This window comes from Anomaloglossus baeobatrachus, chromosome 1, assembly GCF_048569485.1.
Source record: "Anomaloglossus baeobatrachus isolate aAnoBae1 chromosome 1, aAnoBae1.hap1, whole genome shotgun sequence".
NCBI classification, from domain to species: domain Eukaryota; kingdom Metazoa; phylum Chordata; class Amphibia; order Anura; family Aromobatidae; genus Anomaloglossus; species Anomaloglossus baeobatrachus.
This window is the reverse complement of record NC_134353.1, coordinates 969,786,153-969,805,307: the sequence shown is the minus strand read 5'-3', so window position 1 is coordinate 969,805,307 and position 19,155 is coordinate 969,786,153. Positions and strand designations below refer to the sequence as shown.

Sequence of the window (19,155 nt, the reverse complement as noted above, 5' to 3'; positions counted from 1 at the left end):
AGCTAACACAGTACAAAGATATGTATTTATCTGCCTCTGTTCTATTTTAAGATATAATGCTGCTGGACTTCTAAAATACCAATTGTTTTATGTGGGCAGTTACATCTTTCTATTTACCAATTCTTCAAGATGTTCACTTATTTATCTCTGACTTGCATCTATTGCATAGCTGAGTAAGCAAATATACTATTTTTTACTTATTCAAATGTTTTAGTCATGTATACCCATCCTCTCCCCCTAAAAAGAACAAAAAAAGTTTGAAGGGGATGGGGTTTAAGGTTTAGAACAAAGAACCATTGAGAGAGGCCTGGATAAGCTCAGTGTATAGTGGGAGTGTCTACATTATTATTCATTTATATGCTTTACTATTGGCTACTATTCTATAAACGTCTACATTTATGCATGTTTCCAATGCAGGACAAAATAAGGGTCCACATTTCAGGGATTCAAAGTAACAAATGTTGTACTTGTAAACTATATACTCACCAGGCTAAAAGAATCCCAAAAATCTTCCAATTATCAAAAAGTGCTTTAACCCCTTAACGACCGCGGGCCGTAAAATTACGTCCTAGTGGTCATAACGTTACTGCCCGCGGTCTGCCGGCGGCAGCATGCTGCGATCAGCGCACATCTCAGCTGATTTTCACAGCTGAGATGTGTGCCTGCTAGGCACGAGCAGAATCGTTATCTGCTCGTGCCGTTTAACCCCTTAAATGGCACTGTTAATATGTGACATTATAAGCGCGATCGCGGTAAACTTTTACTTACCGCCCGATACCGGAAGTCACGTGACGCAATCACATGACTTCCGGTAGTTGTCATGTGATGACTCCTGTACTACACATAAATTGCTTTCACTTTCGCTGTGCCCATGGCCCAGTGAAAAAGAAAGTGAGCGTATCTGCTGTTTACAGCTATGTAGCTGTGATCAGCAGATAGTGCAGAGCGATCGGACTGCTGATCGCAATAGCCCCCTAGGGGGACTAGTAAAATAAAAAAAATAAAAAAGTTTTAAAAAAATTTAAAAATAACCCTAAAAGTTCAAATCACCCCCCATTCGCCCCATTGAACATTAAAGGGTTAAAAAAATAAAAAATATACACAGATTTGGTATCGCCGCGTTCAGAAACGCCCGATCTATCAAAATATAAAATCAATTAATCTGATCAGTATACGGCGTAGCGACAAAAAAATTCCAAACACCAAAACGATGGTTTTTTGTCGCCACAACTTTTGCGCAAAATGCAATAAGAGGCGATCAAACATAGCATCTGCGCAAAAATGGTACCGTTAAAAACATCATCTCGAGACGCAAGAAATAAGCAGTCACTGAGCCATAGATCCCGAAAAATGAGAACGCTACGGGTCACGGAATATGGCGTAAAACGTGCGCCACTTTTTTTCGGACAAACTTCCGATTTTTTTTTTTTAACCCCTTATTTAAAAGTAAACCTATACATGTTTGGTGTCTACGAACTTGCACTGACCTGAAGCATCACACCCACACATCAGTTTTACCATATAGTGAACACAGTGAATAAAATATCTCAAAAACAATAGTGCTATCGCACTTTTTTTGCAATTTTTCTGCATTTGGAATTTTATTGCCGTTTTCCAGTACACTATATGGTAAAACTTATGGTTTCATTTAAACGTACAGCTCGTTCCGCAAAAAATGAGCCCTCACATGACCATATTGACTAAAAAATAAAAAAGTTACGTCTCTCAGAAAAAGAATGGCGGAAAAAAAAACGAAAATCTGCCGGTCGTGAAGGGGTTAAGATAGAAAACCCAACACAATTACATGTAGATTCAACACTCAGTCAAGGTTTTTTTTTTTCTGCAACTCCTCACGAGCTGCCTAGCCCCTACCTTTACAGATGTGGGGGCAGTGATGCCTGTCTCTGCTCCAGCTTTTCTCTTTGTTAGAATGATCCCTGTTACGAGCCTTTTAACAACTAAACTAAGGAGTGATCACTCCACAATCTCCAATCATAGATTCTTTACACTACCCATGTCCATCGTACTGGGCTGCAACTTTTCCTCCCGGAGGTAACCCCACCGATTTATACAACCTGTTGCAATCCTTCAGCTCCTGCAGGGAAAAAAAACAATTTCTTCTTGAACAGAGTATGCATAGTGCTGTAATTGGACTGGCCAGATCCAATCTGAATCCTTTTCCCACCTCCCCTGCTGTGTAATGAAGACACACTTCCGGCATCCGACGTACGAATACTATATACCGTTCTTCATACATCCCCATCTCCACCTTCCTACACAGCAGTGCAAGTGTTACTGAAACACGCTTATTCTAACACTATCCTTTACCCGAACCCCGAACCCCTCCTTGTCGTGTAAAGAGGACACACTTCCAGTCTCCAACACACGGATACTATACTTCCATTCTCCATGTGTCCCTTTTTCTCCGGCTATAGACATGGCAATGGATGTGTTAAATAAACACAGGGGAAAACGCCGGTTCCCTTATCTCTGTTCCTAATTACTCACAGCTGTCATGCCTACACATCGCTGTGGGCAGTTGCCCCCTCTGTCTCCCTTCTTCTTTCTCTTGCTCACTGGCCCCCCGCCTACTCCTGTTCCTTCTAGCAGCCCCGTAACACACCAGCAGTCAGATCCTAATGACCTACACCCAGCACCCAGGGGTCTGGGTCCTTCTGCTTCTCGAGGTCACTGGCGGGTGATCGCCACACCGTTAGGTCTCCAGTGTTATACCCCATCTACGGGCTAGCGACTGCCCACCTTTCACCAAGAAATCACCCGAACCACAGGCAAAACGACACATACAATGTATATGAAGCTTACCATGGTCTAAAAGAGGGCGATCAATCCTCGTTGTCGAGCGACCCTCAGTTACTTCGGAAGCAGCCCCCTGCGTCTGGAATTGAGGAGTCTGCTCACCCTTTCGGTGCCCCATGTAATAGGCGCCAGCTGTTGAGGTGAGACTACAAAGGGTCTCTTAAGGTCTGAATACCGTTTTTAGATTATGTGGGATGTCATGTGTGCACACGAGAAAGAAATAACATACTCTAGATCGCATACTCTAGATCAGTTATGACCTTTCTGCCATGACGGACACCAAAGGAATACTGCTTGTTTATTGTTCACAAAACTTTTATAGTTCTAGATAAGAAAAGAGTGTAGACATAATACAGTCTAATCAAATATCGCAGGTCGGGATCAGGGCGTGTAGCAATTTGCATAGTCTCTACGGGATTGATTGTTCCAAACTTTGGATATTCTTCCTTGTGCTCATCATCTTGGGCGTTGTCCAGGATGTAGGAGCCATCTTTAAGTTACATGTGCTTCCATATATATATATGTGTTAGTAAGAAACAAAAGCATTCATAAATATGTTAGGCTACATCAACTAAACTACATATTTGGGTTTGTGAAATGGCTGAATTAAGTATTTCAGGTTACTCAATTCTTACCCTCAACAGTTGTCTGCACAATATGTCAGCTGCCTTGTGTGATCTGTGACCATGACATAGCAGCATGAAGCACAAATAGCGCCAGACAACCAGTTCTACCCTCACCTACTGTATCCTCACCTATTCCTTGTAGACTGTGAGCCCTCGCAGACAGGGTCCTCTATCCTCCTGTACCTGTCTGTCTTGTATTGCTTATGAATTTTGTACTTGTCCCTATTATGTACACACCTTTCACATGTAAAGTGCCATGGAATTGATGGCGCTATAATAATAAATAATAATAATAATAATGAAGTAGTCACCTGAGATTTCACACTGTGCTCTTCTAACGATGAATATTACTGTAAAAGTGACTAAAAGAGGGATCCTGAACTCGCCAGGTCACATGACCACTGCAATCGTGCAATGAATGTGGAGGTGACCGCACCTGTCTACTCACCTGTACAGCAGATATGGAAATATCCCAGTATCTATACAGGTGACCCTCATGTATTATACAGTTATAGGTGTCCTGTCACCATAAATCTCCATGTTGGAAATCCAACTATAAGCTATGTGGTGACGGCTCAGATCCTCTCGATCCTTGGTAAATACAGTTCTGTATCTCACGTTATAGCCTCCCCTGTCATTTCCATCTTCTCCTTTATTATAAAGACCCTGGCAGGACGAGATCCCTCCAGCTGATCCAGTTTTCATCCTTCTCCTGAATGATCCCCGAGGATGGACGAGAATGAGATCAACAGAAGATTATTAACCTTCACCCTGGAGATCATCTCCCTGCTGAGCGGAGAGGTAACTCCTCACATTCCTATCAGTATTTTCACCAATATTTCATTATATATCTGGGATTGTGTTTTCCACTTGTCTCCATCCACAGGAATACAGAATAGTGAGGAAGACACCGGGGGACTGTGTGACTCCCATCATCCATCTGCAGGAGTCAGGAGGGCGGAGCCGGAGCCCGGACCCCATCACAGCCCCTCCCCCGATACATGAGAGGAGCAAGAAGAGGATCCTAGAGCTCAGCAACAAGATGATTGAGCTGCTGACTGGAGAGGTGACTGCTGGGACATTATACAGGAAGCACTGGAGGATTCTGGGTGATGAGAGAGGTGACTGCTGGGACATTATGCAGGAGACACTGGAGGATTCTGGGTGATGAGGGGAGAGGTGACTGCTGGGACATTATACAGGAGGCACTGGAGGATTCTGGGTGATGAGGGGAGAGGTGACTGCTGGGACATTATACAGGAGGCACTGGAGGATTCTGGGTGATGAGGGGAGAGGTGACTGCTGGGACATTATACAGGAAGCACTGGAGGATTCTGGGTGATGAGCGGAGAGGTGACTGCTGGGACATTATACAGGAAGCACTGGAGGATTCTGGGTGATGAGGGGAGAGGTGACTGCTGGGACATTATACAGGAAGCACTGGAGGATTCTGGGTAATCACCGGAGAGGTGACTGCTGGGACATTATACAGGAAGCACTGGAGGATTCTGGGTGATGAGGGGAGAGGTGACTGCTGTTACATTATACAGGAAGCACTGGAGGATTCTGGGTGATGAGGAGAGAGGTGACTGCTGGGACATTATACAGGAAGCACTGGAGGATTCTGGGTGATAAGGGGAGAGGTGACTGCTGGGACATTATACAGGAGGCACTGGAGGATTCTGGGTGATGAGCGGAGAGGTGACTGCTGGGACATTATACAGGAAGCACTGGAGGATTCTGGGTGATGAGGGGAGAGGTGACTGCTGGGACATTATACAGGAAACACTGGAGGATTCTGGGTGATGAGCGGAGAGGTGACTGCTGGGACATTATACAGAAAGCACTGGAGGATTCTGGGTGATGAGGGGAGGGGTGACTGCTGGGATATTATACAGGAAGCACTGGAGGATTCTGGGTGATGAGGGGAGAGGTGACTGCTGGGACATTATACAGGAAGCACTGGAGGATTCTGGGTAATCACCGGAGAGGTGATTGCTGGGACATTATACAGGAAGCACTGGAGGATTCTGGGTGATGAGGGGAGAGGTGACTGCTGGGACATTATACAGGAAGCACTGGAGGATTCTGGGTGATGAGGGGAGAGGTGACTGCTGGGACATTATACAGGAAGCACTGGAGGATTCTGGGTGATGAGGGGAGAGGTGACTGCTGGGACATTATACAGGAGGCACTGGAGGATTCTGGGTGATGAGGGGAGAGGTGACTGCTGGGACATTATACAGGGAGCACTGGAGCATTCTGGGTGATGAGGGGAGAGGTGACTGCTGGGACATTATACAGGAAGCACTGGAGGATTCTGGGTGATGAGGGGAGAGGTGACTGCTGGGACATTATACAGGAAGCACTGGAGGATTCTGGGTGATGAGGGGAGAGGTGACTGCTGGGACATTATACAGGAGGCACTGGAGGATTCTGGGTGATGAGGGGAGAGGTGACTGCTGGGACATTATACAGGAGGCACTGGAGGATTCTGGGTGATGAGGGGAGAGGTGACTGCTGGGACATTATACTGGAAGCACTGGAGGATTCTGGGTGATGAGGGGAGAGGTGACTGCTGGGATATTATACAGGAGGCACTGGAGGATTCTGGGTGATGAGGGGAGAGGTGACTGCTGGGACATTATACAGGAAGCACTGGAGGATTCTGGGTGATGAGGGGAGAGGTGACTGCTGGGACATTATACAGGAAGCACTGGAGGATTCTGGGTGATGAGGGGAGAGGTGACTGCTGGGACATTATACAGGAAGCACTGGAGGATTCTGGGTAATCACCGGAGAGGTGACTGCTGGGACATTATACAGGAAGCACTGGAGGATTCTGGGTGATGAGGGGAGAGGTGACTGCTGGGACATTATACAGGAAGCACTGGAGGATTCTGGGTGATGAGGGGAGAGGTGACTGCTGGGACATTATACAGGAAGCACTGGAGGATTCTGGGTGATGAGTGGAGAGGTGACTGCTGGGACATTATACAGGGAGCACTGGAGGATTCTGGGTGATGAGGGGAGAGGTGACTGCTGGGACATTATACAGGAAGCACTGGAGGATTCTGGGTGATGAGGGGAGAGGTGACTGCTGGGACATTATACAGGAAGCACTGGAGGATTCTGGGTGATGAGGGGAGAGGTGACTGCTGGGACATTATACAGGAAGCACTGGAGGATTCTGGGAGATGAGGGGAGAGGTGACTGCTGGGACATTATACAGGGGGCACTGGAGCATTCTGGGTGATGAGGGGAGAGGTGACTGCTGGGACATTATACAGGAAGCACTGGAGAATTCTGGGTGATGAGGGGAGAGGTGACTGCTGGGACATTATACAGGAAGCACTGGAGGATTCTGGGTGATGAGGGGAGAGGTGACTGCTGGGACATTATACAGGAAGCACTGGAGGATTCTGGGTGATGAGGGGAGAGGTGACTGCTGGGACATTATACAGGAAGCACTGGAGGATTCTGGGTGATGAGGGGAGAGGTGACTGCTGGGACATTATACAGGAGGCACTGGAGGATTCTGGGTGATGAGGGGAGAGGTGACTGCTGGGACATTATACAGGAACCACTGGAGGATTCTGGGTGATGAGGGGAGAGGTGACTGCTGGGACATTATACAGGAGGCACTGGAGGATTCTGGGTGATGAGGGGAGAGGTGACTGCTGGGACATTATACAGGAACCACTGGAGGATTCTGGGTGATGAGCGGAGAGGTGACTGCTGGGACATTATACAGGAAGCACTGGAGGATTCTGGGTGATGAGGGGAGAGGTGATTGCTGGGACATTATACAGGAAGCACTGGAGGATTCTGGGTGATGAGGGGAGAGGTGACTGCTGGGACATTATACAGGAAGCACTGTAGGATTCTGGGTGATGAAGGGAGAGGTGACTGCTGGGACATTATACAGGAAGCACTGGAGGATTCTGGGTGATGAGGGGAGAGGTGACTGCTGGGACATTATACAGGAAGCACTGGAGGATTCTGGGTGATGAGGGGAGAGGTGACTGCTGGGACATTATACAGGAAGCACTGGAGGATTCTGGGTGATGAGGGGAGAGGTGACTGCTGGGACATTATACAGGAAGCACTGGAGGATTCTGGGTGATGAGGGGAGAGGTGACTGCTGGGACATTATACAGGAGACACTGGAGGATTCTGGGTGATGAGGGGAGAGGTGACTGCTGGGACATTATACAGGAAGCACTGGAGGATTCTGGGTGATGAGGGGAGAGGTGACTGCTGGGACATTATACAGGAAGCACTGGAGGATTCTGGGTGATGAGGGGAGAGGTGACTGCTGGGACATTATACAGGAAGCACTGGAGGATTCTGGGTGATGAAGGGAGAGGTGACTGCTGGGACATTATACAGGAAGCACTGGAGGATTCTGGGTGATGAGGGGAGAGGTGACTGCTGGGACATTATACAGTAAGCACTGGAGGATTCTGGGTGATGAGCGGAGAGGTGACTGCTGGGACATTATACAGGAAGCACTGGAGGATTCTGGGTGATGTCGGTGTCGTTGTTGTCAGGTTCCTATAAGGTGTCAGGACGTCGCTGTCTTTCTCTCCATGGAGGAGTGGGAGTATCTGGAAGGACACAAGGAGCGGTACGAGGAGGTGGTGATGGAGGAGCAGCGATCGGTGACATCAGGTGAGGCTCGCGGCTTCTTGTTGGCTCCGGTTGATGTGATGACGTCTCTGACGCTTCGTTCTATCATACGATCATTTGATACACGTTTCCGCTTTCTGATCACTAGGTCTCTCTTATTTTACTACTCCCATCATCTCCTCATTACATGACTCTGTGTTTTCCGTCTTTTTGTCTCCACAGATGGATCCAGGAGGAGAAATCCCCCAGAGAGATGTCCCCGTCCTCTGTGTCCCCAGGACTGTCCAGAGGAGAAGCACAATATCCTGGAGACTCATCAGGTAGATGGCGCTGAAGTCTCCACAACGTGTGACCATAAAGTGATTGGACCGGAGCTCGATTTACATGTTTCTTGTCTTTTTAGGCTGAGGATCTGATTGATATTAAGGTTGAGGTTATAGATGAAGGAGAAGACACTATGGATTTATGGGCCGATCCGCAGGGTAAGGAGGGGAGACTGTCATGTCTGTTCTGTGGTCACCTACTACTACTCCGATCATTTCCTCATCACATGACACAATCTGTTCCATCACTGTGTGTTTTTTACAGATGGACTCATGGAAAGAAATCCCCCAGAGAGATGTCCTCGTCCTCTGTGTCCCCAGGACTGTCCAGAGGAGAAGCACAATGTCCCGGAGACTCATCAGGTAGATGGCGCTGAGCCCTGGACCGGATCTGTATACACCAAGAAGCAAAAGGGTAACAATGTTTTGCACTTGTGACTTTCCGGCTCCAGATCTCTTTTTTCTTGAGTGTGAGACGACTTTCATTTTATAGACAATCATCTTGGCTTCTCATACATAAATGTGACATGCAGCTATTTAGCATATGATTAGCTATGCAGATTCTCGTCATATCTCTGCATTGTTACTGTTTTGCTTCTAAAAATCTAAATCTTTTTTTCTTTTTCTTTTTTTTTTTTTTTTAGAATTTTGTTAGTATTTTGTAAGTTCACCTTTGGTTTTCACCTTTCCTGGCTCATTCTGGGTTCTCCAGATGGTGAGATATGGAGCCTGAGAGTGACAAGTGCAAAACATTGTTACCCTTTTGCTCGTCAGTGTAGGGAGAGGAGACATTTCTGGTTTCGCAGTCAATGGGTGTTGTACATTCTTGTGAGTTCATATGTTGTGGAAGCTCGGCCTGTAATGCTTGCCAGGATCCTGGCATAGTGTGCCCAGTAGCTACATTCCAGGAGAGAGATTAGCACCAGGCCACCTCTGCCAAGCCCATTGATTTCTAGACAGTAGTTGTCTGCTCGGCTCCTGACAAGTTGCTGTTATAAAGTTTGCAATATCACCAGGACTGCACCTTTTAAGATCAGGTCTTGTTTATCACCATGGCTCTCGGCTCTCACTGTCCAGAGCTTGTTCAGTGTAGACTTCAGAACTAACAACTGACAGATGAACGAGTTACAGCAGAACGGGTGCTGAGCTTTATAGCTCTGCTAATATTACCGCACTGCTACTCACCAGAACTGTCACTTGTGGAGGAGAGCCCGACCTACCAGAGACCGGAAGATAAAGAGACTGCAGTGATCTGAGCTACTCAAGAGACAACTTGTGAACACCCTTTAAGTAGAAGCCTGCCATGAGGTAGATCTGTCCAGGCCTACCCTTTAGTTGGCAAATCATTCTCCATCTTCTGGAAGTAACAAAACGTTCTTCATATATTAATGGCGTGAGCCCCTGACTATATTGCATCAATATCCGCTTCCTGGGCCACGGCATCATGTTGTAATGAGTATATGACGTCTAACCTCAGGCGGAATACGACTCACAAGATCTGTTCAGGACAATACTGGCTGTGGATGAAGAGCTGCTCTCGTAATTCCAGGTTCTCTTACAAGATTCCCTCTCGGAATGGTCCAACTACCACAAATAGTACAATCTTCATTTTTTATATCTCTCCATTCAGAACCTGGAGAAATACTTTATATGTGGAGAAGTATCTGGCCTCCTTCATATTCCCCTTTCAGAGCCATAGACATTAATATGGTGTCAGACCTTCAGCAGTTATCATAGTTTCTTCTCTGAGAAGACTTTCTGTAAGATTTTGGAAGCATTTGTGGTCATTTTTACCCCTTCATCCAAAAGGGCATTTGTTTGCTCCATTCTAGTTGATCCCAGAGGTGTTGGATGGGGCTGAGGTCCGGGCTTTATGCAGCTGCTCATGTTCTTCCACATAAAAGTCTTCCAACCATGTTTTTTGGATCTTGTGCACTGGTCACAGTCATGGGCAACAAAAAAGGGTCTTCCCCAAACTGTGTTTACAAAGCTGAAGGCTACAATTGACTACTGTCTTGTGCTGAAGTATTAAGATTTCCCTTCAATAGAGATAAGAGGCAGAGTCCGGCCCCTGATACCAGCCCAGAGCATCATCCTCCTTCACCTCTGTAGAGCAGGCACAGTACAGTCAGGGGGTAATGTCCTCCATCACCAAACCCAGACTCCTCCATCAGATGCAGATAGAGCACAGAACACGTCTCCTCCAGAGTCTAGTGGTGGTGGCTTTACACTAAACCACTGTGTCCAGTCCTTGTTCTTGTTGGTTAAGCTTCCAGAAGCAAACATTTCCTACAGTGGTGCCAGTGAGCCCAGGAATAGACTCCACCAGAGGCATTATGGATAGACTTGGGCTTCCACCAGTTGGGCTTCAGTTCTTCCAGTTGAAACCATCCCACTGATTGCAGCTAGACTGTTGCCATAGGGGTAGGAGAGAGACCGAAGACCTGGATATACCTAAAAAGCTCCCTGCTGCGTTCTTGTGTACACAGTTACATTCTAGAGAGCGATAAATCCTGGTTAATGTATGGAACAGTGATTTGGGTGGTAAAGGACGTCCAAGGGAGGAAAACCTTCAAACTGGTGCTGGATTATGTGAAGATTATTTTAGAAATATAGCATACCCCTGTGGTTCTTCATGTTTTTAACAATCTGGTCCTTTCTATCCATTTAGGAGACCCAAACAAAGCAAAACGCGGTCCTGGTAATGCCCTGTAAACCGTGGAAGAGGGGTCATGTCTGTGTGGTGTTCTGGACACTTTGTGCAGGACTAGTCTTGGCCCCAATAGTGAATGATCTGACCCTAAACTCCACAGTCCGGATGTTTTATGGCCTTTGACCAAGCGATCGTCCAGTGATGTTAGGACAATCCTGGACTTCACTCTCTAGGCTGTTTGTCCCTGACGTCTGGTGACCTCCATGCAGGTCTACTAAATCTGCTCAGCACAGATGGTCATGTTGCCCATGGACAGTGAGAACCTCATGGTGCGCCGGTCCATGAGTGATGACCCCCTATCTGCATTCTACTTGATGGACTCATTGAAGAGCTTCAGGACCGCAGAGGTGAAAGAGGGCAGCACCGTCTGACCCCATGAAGGACGGAGAAGGGTCAGTTCCCTAAATGCTGCCATGCACTGTGTGGTGACGGTGATAATGAACAGAACCTTTTTCCCAACACATCCGCACAACGTCTTACTTATGACTTATCCCTTTAAACATGCAACCGATCTTATTTTTTGTGATTTTTATTTTTCCCTCTCCCTTTTCCAAACAGCCATAACTTTTTCATTTTTTCCATTGACATTTTGAAAAACATCTTTCATTTTACCATTAAACGTACTGAAAAGCAGGAAAAGTGTAATCCCAAGGTCGGGGAATGGTGAAAGGAAAACAAGCAGCGCAATCTCGCCATTGTATTATTGGGCGATTTTAGCAGCGTTCATTGTAGAGTAAAACTGTCCTGACCCCATGATTCCTCCCGGTCACTACAATCACCCTCATCACAAACAAGAACCTTTTTTTTAAAAATGTTGACCTCTAAAAAAATGAGTGAGTTTCTCCATTTTTTAAAGCCCCAAACTTTTTCTTTTTCCATCCGTGGCGCTGTGTGAGGGCTTGGGTTTTTTGCGAGGCGAGGAGCTGGTGTTATATTTTTACTATTTTGGTTGTATACTGTTTTTGCTTCTCATTACAGTTATTTACGGCAAATGAAAAACCACAATTTTGGCTTTTCCATTGGTAAATCCTGAAAAAATGGAAAACAATCTGGTCAGTTTTTGTATATTTTGATCAGACTCTTATGGACGCGGCAATGCCAAATACCAAATGTGGTTTGTTTGTTCTTTTACATTTTCTTTACATGAGGAAAAAAGGGTATGATATTATGATTTCTATTTTTTAGATTTAAAATAATATATATATTTTATATACTTTTTTCACTTTTTGTTAGTTGAATGTGCAGTGTTTGATCACTTGTACTAGATACAACATTACCACGGGATATATTGTATATAGTAAAACCGCCAGTCTCCTATGATATCCAGTGTTCTGCCTTCTTTCACGTACTGCTGTGAATCACTGGAATACAGCTAAACCCTCGCTCACATTTCCAATAAACAGACTGTAGGAGTTCAGTAGTCTTGATTTATTAGCTGGTAACATGAACTTCATAGAAGTATATGGAATACACAGTGAATACGGTGAATATGGAACACAGCGAATACGGGTAAAAACTATAACAAAAATTATCAGATACTGACGCCGGCCCTGCTTTCAGGATTTGTAATTTTTATTCTGGTACGTTGCCCCATTATTTTGCTGTAAACCATGGAAATTTAAACATCGGCTAGTCAAGTGCATGTAAATGCCTCTTGCATATTCATTCCTTCCCCCACCCATAATCCCACCCACTCCTCTGTACGGCATCAGTGATTGGTGTATTCAGACTTTCAGGATTACTCCATTTGTTACAACAAGTGAACACCCCCTCCCTTAGCAGCAAACCATTAGTGTATTTGTCTTGCATCCTCGCACCAGATCTGCTCAGCTTTATGTTACAGATCTTGTGTACTGTGCTGTGCTGGATGTGCTCCAGTACACAGGAATCTGCACTCTACAACTCATCCAGGCCCCTGTTCGTGGATGTCAGCTCAGGTTTCACGTCAGTCACCTCCCGCCTCGCAGACTGGATGGGCTGAGCATAAGGGATAGCAGCACGAATTATAGAGGGCGCACACGGGAGCTGCATGCACCACCGAATCCTCCCCTGAAGGAATGAGCAGCACTGCAGGAGATGCAGCTTCACAAACAGACAGAGGTGCTGCTCATTCCTTCAGGGGAGGATGTGGTTGGAGTTCAGTTAGTGCCCAAACCGCACCATCATGTTCCATGTTACGACTCCCTCCATGTCTGTGTCATTTCTGATTGTTACATCTGATATATCAGGGAGAAGATCTGACTATAATTAAAGTGGAGGATGAAGAAGAAGTAGAAGCGATGACGAGGGAGGATCAACCGAGTGTGAGTGACGGGAAGGAGGAGAGTCCAGGAGAGGTTTCCACAGGTGAGTAATGAGGACGGGCGGGTGACTATGATGAGGAGGAAGATCAGCCATGTATGATTGACGGGAAGGAGGAGAATCCAGGAGAGGTTTCCACAGGTGTGTGACGATGGCGGGCGGGTGATGATGACGCGGGGCGATCAGCCGAGTGTGAGTGACGGGAAGGAGGAGAATACAGGAGATGTTTCCACAGGTGTGTAACGATGACAGGCGGGTGATGATGACGAGGGGGGATCAGCCGAGTGTGAGTGACGGGAAGAAGGAGAATCCAGGAGATTTTTCCACAGGTGTATAAAAATGACGGGCGGGTGATGATGACTAGGGGGGATCAGCCGAGTGTGAGTGACGGGAAGGAGGAGAATCCAGGAGATGTTTCCACAGGTGTGTAACGATGACGGGCGGGTGATGATGACGAGGGGGGATCAGCCGAGTGTGAGTGACGGGAAGAAGGAGAATCCAGGAGATTTTTCCACAGGTGTGTAAAAATGACGGGCGGGTGATGATGACTAGGGGGGATCAGCCGAGTGTGAGTGACGGGAAGGAGGAGAATCCAGGAGATTTTTCCACAGGTGTGTAAAAATGACGGGCGGGTGATGATGACTAGGGGGGGATCAGCCGAGTGTGAGTGACGGGAAGGAGGAGAATCCAGGAGAGGTTTCCACAGGTGTGTAATGATGGCGGGCGGGTGATGATGACGAGTGGGGGTCAGCCTAGTGTGAGTGACGGGAAGGAGGAGAATCCAGGAGATTTTTCCACAGGTGTGTAAAAATGACGGGCAGGTGATGATGACTAGGGGGGGGATCAGCCGAGTGTGAGTGATGACCAGAAAAGTAACAATAACGTTTTCACAAAAATTTCGAATTCGTACAACTTCTGAGGCAGAAGTGCCTGTGTGTGCCGCATGGTGCAGGAGCTGCCGGAGGTGACTGAGAGCAATGCTTGTCACCGTATTATATGCATCACATTGTGCTCTGGATTCATCACTAGGTTCTGTAGGATAAAATATTCAATACAGGATTAAAGGGGCCCAACAGCCAACCGTTTCCATGTCCGGCTCTGGTCCTATCCACTTCAATAGAAGCTGAGCTGCCGTACCGCAGACTGGCCCCATACAGCCAACGGACACCTGCTGACCTCGCTCCATTCAAAACTGCATTTAACAGCTTAGACACCAAACCCAATGCTCATATGGTCTTTCTTTCTTTAACACTATTTATGACCATGGGGTTTTATTTGACAGATGTAAAATAGAGTATACATCCGTACACTACAAAAATAAATGACACAATAGCACATAAAACTCCAACGATCCATTTTTATAGTGGGACATTACGAATGTCTATTTTCTGCTGCAGAGTGCCTGGAGGCTTTGCAGTAATGTTACAAATCTTTAGATCTCAGTCAGCTCTCTCTGTGCTCACCCTCCCTTCTCAGTGTTAGAGATAGCAGCAGGGAAAGTAAGTGGGTTATACGCAGAACTCCACAATATGGAAACAGGTGAAAGTATCTACAGTCTCAGGCAGAGCATAGAAACGAGCTATAGAAAAAGAGAAAAGAATACGACAACTAAATGAGTTAATAGTTTAAAATTAAATCTGTGCTGATTCATGAGCTAATGAAGATAGCGGCACTTTGGATTCACACTGAGCTCGCATCCAGCCTCTATTACTGGGAGAGACACACGGAGCTCACAACCAGCCTATATTACTCAGGGCAGACCTCACACCCAGCCTATGTTACTTAGTACACAGCTCACATCCAGCCTATATTACTTAGTACAGAGCTCACATCCAGCCTATATTACTTAGTACAGAGCTCACATCCAGCCTATATTACAGTGAGCTCATATCCAGCCTATATTACTTAGTACATAGCTCACATCCAGCCTATATTACTGGGAGAGACACACACAGCTTACATCTAGCCTATATTACTCAGGGCAGACCTCACGTCCAGCCTATATTACTTAGTACACAGCTCACATCCAGCCTATATTACAGTGAGCTCATATCCAGCCTATATTACTTAGTACATAGCTCACATCCAGCCTATATTACTGGGAGAGACACACACAGCTTACATCTAGCCTATATTACTCAGGGCAGACCTCACGTCCAGCCTATATTACTTAGTACACAGCTCACATCCAGCCTATGTTACTTAGTACAGAGCTCACATCCAGCCTATATTACTTAGTACAGAGCTCACATCCAGCCTATATTACTTAGTACAGAGCTCACATCCAGCCTATATTACTTAGTACAGAGCTCACATCCAGCCTATATTACTTAGTACAGAGCTCACATCCAGCCTATATTACTTAGTACACAGCTCACATCCAGCCTATATTACTTAGTACAGAGCTCACATCCAGCCTATATTACTTAGTACAGAGCTCACATCCAGCCTATATTACTTAGTACACAGCTCACATCCAGCCTATATTACTTAGTACACAGCTCACATCCAGCCTATATTACTTAGTACACAGCTCACATCCAGCCTATATTACTTAGTACACAGCTCACATCCAGCCTATATTACTTAGTACAGAGCTCACATCCAGCCTATATTACTTAGTACAGAGCTCACATCCAGCCTATATTACTTAGTACAGAGCTCACATCCAGGCTATATTACTTAGTACAGAGCTCACATCCAGGCTATATTACTTAGTACACAGCTCACATCCAGCCTATATTACTTAGTACACAGCTCACATCCAGCCTATATTACTTAGTACAGAGCTCACATCCAGCCTATATTACACAGAGCTCACATCCAGCCTATATTACTTAGTACAGAGCTCACATCCAGCTTATATTACTTGGTACACAGCTCACATCCAGCCTATATTACTTAGTTCACAGCTCACATCCAGCCTATATTACTTAGTACAGAGCTCACATCCAGCCTATATTACTTAGTACACAGCTCACATCCAGCCTATATTACTTAGTTCACAGCTCACATCCAGCTTATGTTACTTAGTACATAGCTTACATCCAGCCTATATTACTGGGAGAGACACACAGAGCTTACATCTAGCCTATATTACTTAGCGCAGACCTCATGTCCAGCCTATATTACTCAGTACACAGCTCACATCCAGCCTATATTACTCAGTACACAGCTCACATCCAGCTTATGCTACTGTTATTAAGTCAAGGTGTATGTAATAAATGTGGTGACTGGGTGTAGAATAAATTCCGTTTCACTGCTGGATTTGATGCATTATTTGAGTCAGACTTTATATTTAATTGAAAGGGAATGGCTTTCACTTCTCATTGCTTCTGGATCCACTTCTGGCTTTTGCTTAAAATAATCATCAAAAACTGTATGTGTGATTCCAGCTTAGAAGGAATGTTACACATTTTTCAGTTTTATGCTTCTCTTTTCACAATTTGTTTTTATCCTTAACAGAAAATGATAGTACGAGCTCTGAGGAAAACGTAATAATGCCTGGTTATAAAGCAGAAGATGAATATATGAAGCAGCACTCTTCAGGTGATAAACTCCATTTCCTCCCAGGACTTCTCAGTACAGAAGTATCATATAATTTCCCGGATAATGAGGAAACTTTTTCTGACCAGTCTCTGAGTGCTACCACGATTCAACGTTTAAAAGAGAGTCAAAGATTTTGGCATGATGAGCGGTGTACAAAAAGCTCAGATCACAGAAGAATTTACCCAGGGGAGAAGCCGTATTCATGCTCACAATGTGAGAAGTGTTTTTTAAAGAAATCACATCTTGTTATACATGAGAGAATTCACACAGGAGAGAAGCCATTTTCATGTTCACTATGTGGAAAGTTCTTCACAAATAAATCAAATCTTCTTAGACATCACAGAAGGCACACTGGAGAGAAGCCATATTCATGTTCAGAATGTGGGAAATGTTTTTTAGATAAAGCGGATGTTGTTAAACATGAGATAATACACAAAGGAGCAAAGCCGTTTTCATGCTCACTATGTGGAAAGTGTTTCACGTATAAATCTAGTCTTCTTACACATGAGAGAAGTCACACAGGAGAGAAGCCGTATTCATGTTCAGAATGTGGGAAATGTTTTACACATAAATCCGATTGTGTTAGACACCAGAGAATTCACACCGGGGAAAAGTTGCATTCATGTTCAGAATGTGGGAAATGTTTTCTCAGTGAGTCAAGTCTCATTATACATCAGAGAAGTCACACAGGAGAGAAGCCGTATTCTTGTTCAGAATGTGGGAAATGTTTTGCACAAAAACAAAGTCTTATTAAACATCGGAGATTTCACACAGGAGAGAAGCCGTATTTGTGTGCAGAATGTGGGAAATGTTTTACGGTTCAATCAGATCTCATTAAACATCAAAGAATTCACACAGGAGAGAAGCCATATTCATGTTTAGACTGTGGGAAATGTTTTACACAAAAATCTGATCTTGTAACACATAGGAGAATACACACAGGAGAGAAGCCGTATTCATGTTCAGAATGCGGGAAATGTTTTATTGCTAAAGCCAAACTTAGTGATCATCAAAAAAGCCACACGGGAGATAAGCTGCTTTGATTACTTATTGTTTTGATATTTTTGGACATTGAATTTTCCTTTATTGGGTGAAATCAGCCTGAATCTACCATGATTATCTATTACTGGGATCTATGGAGGAAAAGTATTGTAGACCTGAACAAGAAAACAAAAACTGTAGCTCTGTTCTTACCATAAACCTTGCTTCTTATTAATGTATTCAGAACTTCACTCACTGCAGGAGAAAACAGAATAACATAAAGAAAAAGTAAGGATGCTTCGTGTAATTTGTTTTTCTACCATATGTCGCTGTATCAGTATTTTTATTGAAATAATGCGAAAATATAATGGTGATGAAACTGAAAACGATCCTTTGTTGTACAAAAGGAAATGTCTGAAGTACATTTATCACTCCTTAATGACACTAGGAATAACACTATTTTTTCCTTTGCAAGTTCAATATATACTTTTATTTGTCGTCTCTGAGTTAGTTGGTAGAGACTTGCTGCTATGAAATTTCTATACAGCGAACATCTGAAAACGCAATGTGCATATACAGTACAGACCAAAAGTTTGGACACACCTCCTCATTCAAAGAGTTTTCTTTATTTTCAGGACTCTGAAAATTGTAGATTTACATTGAAGGCATCAAAACTATGAATTAAAACATGTGGAATGAAATACTTAACAAAAAAGTATGAAACAACTGAAAATATGTCTTATATTCTAGGTTCTTCAAAGTAGCCACCTTTTGCTTTGATTACTGCTTTGCACACTCTTGGCATTCTCTTGATGAGCTTCAAGAGGTAGTCACCGGAAATGGTCTTCCAACAGTCTTGAAGGAGTTCCCAGAGATGCTTAGCACTTGTTGGCCCTTTTGCCTTCACTCTGCGGTCCAGCTCACCCCAAACCATCTCGATTGGGTTCAGGTCTGGTGACTGTGGAGGCCAGGTCATCTGGCGTAGCACCCCATCACTCTCCTTCTTAGTCAAATAGCCCTTACACAGCCTGAAGGTGTGTTTGGGGTCATTGTCCTGTTGAAAAATAAAATGATGGTCCAACTAAACACAAACCGGATGGAAAAGCACACCGCTGCAAGATGCTGTGGTAGCCATGCTGGTTCTGTATGCCTTCAATTGTGAATAAATCCCAACAGTGTCACCAGCAAAGCCCCCCCCTCACACCATCACACC

The 19,155-nt window shown here is 44.9% G+C and overlaps 1 protein-coding gene across 2 annotated transcripts in view; it reads left to right on the top strand.

The window, feature by feature from the left end:
* LOC142257961 (uncharacterized) overlaps positions 1-18,624 on the top strand; it is a 47,712-nt gene extending 29,088 nt beyond the window's left edge. For both annotated transcript variants that reach the window (XM_075330309.1, XM_075330301.1), the window contains 8 exons: positions 4,107-4,244; positions 4,330-4,509; positions 7,997-8,117; positions 8,298-8,395; positions 8,479-8,557; positions 8,664-8,761; positions 13,340-13,457; positions 16,878-18,624. In XM_075330309.1, coding sequence (XP_075186424.1) covers positions 4,173-4,244; positions 4,330-4,509; positions 7,997-8,117; positions 8,298-8,395; positions 8,479-8,557; positions 8,664-8,761; positions 13,340-13,457; positions 16,878-18,004 — 1,893 coding nt within the window. In that variant the 5' untranslated portion in view covers positions 4,107-4,172 and the 3' untranslated portion in view covers positions 18,005-18,624. The remainder of the gene's footprint in view (positions 1-4,106; positions 4,245-4,329; positions 4,510-7,996; positions 8,118-8,297; positions 8,396-8,478; positions 8,558-8,663; positions 8,762-13,339; positions 13,458-16,877) is intronic.
* The last annotated feature ends 531 nt before the right edge of the window (positions 18,625-19,155 follow it).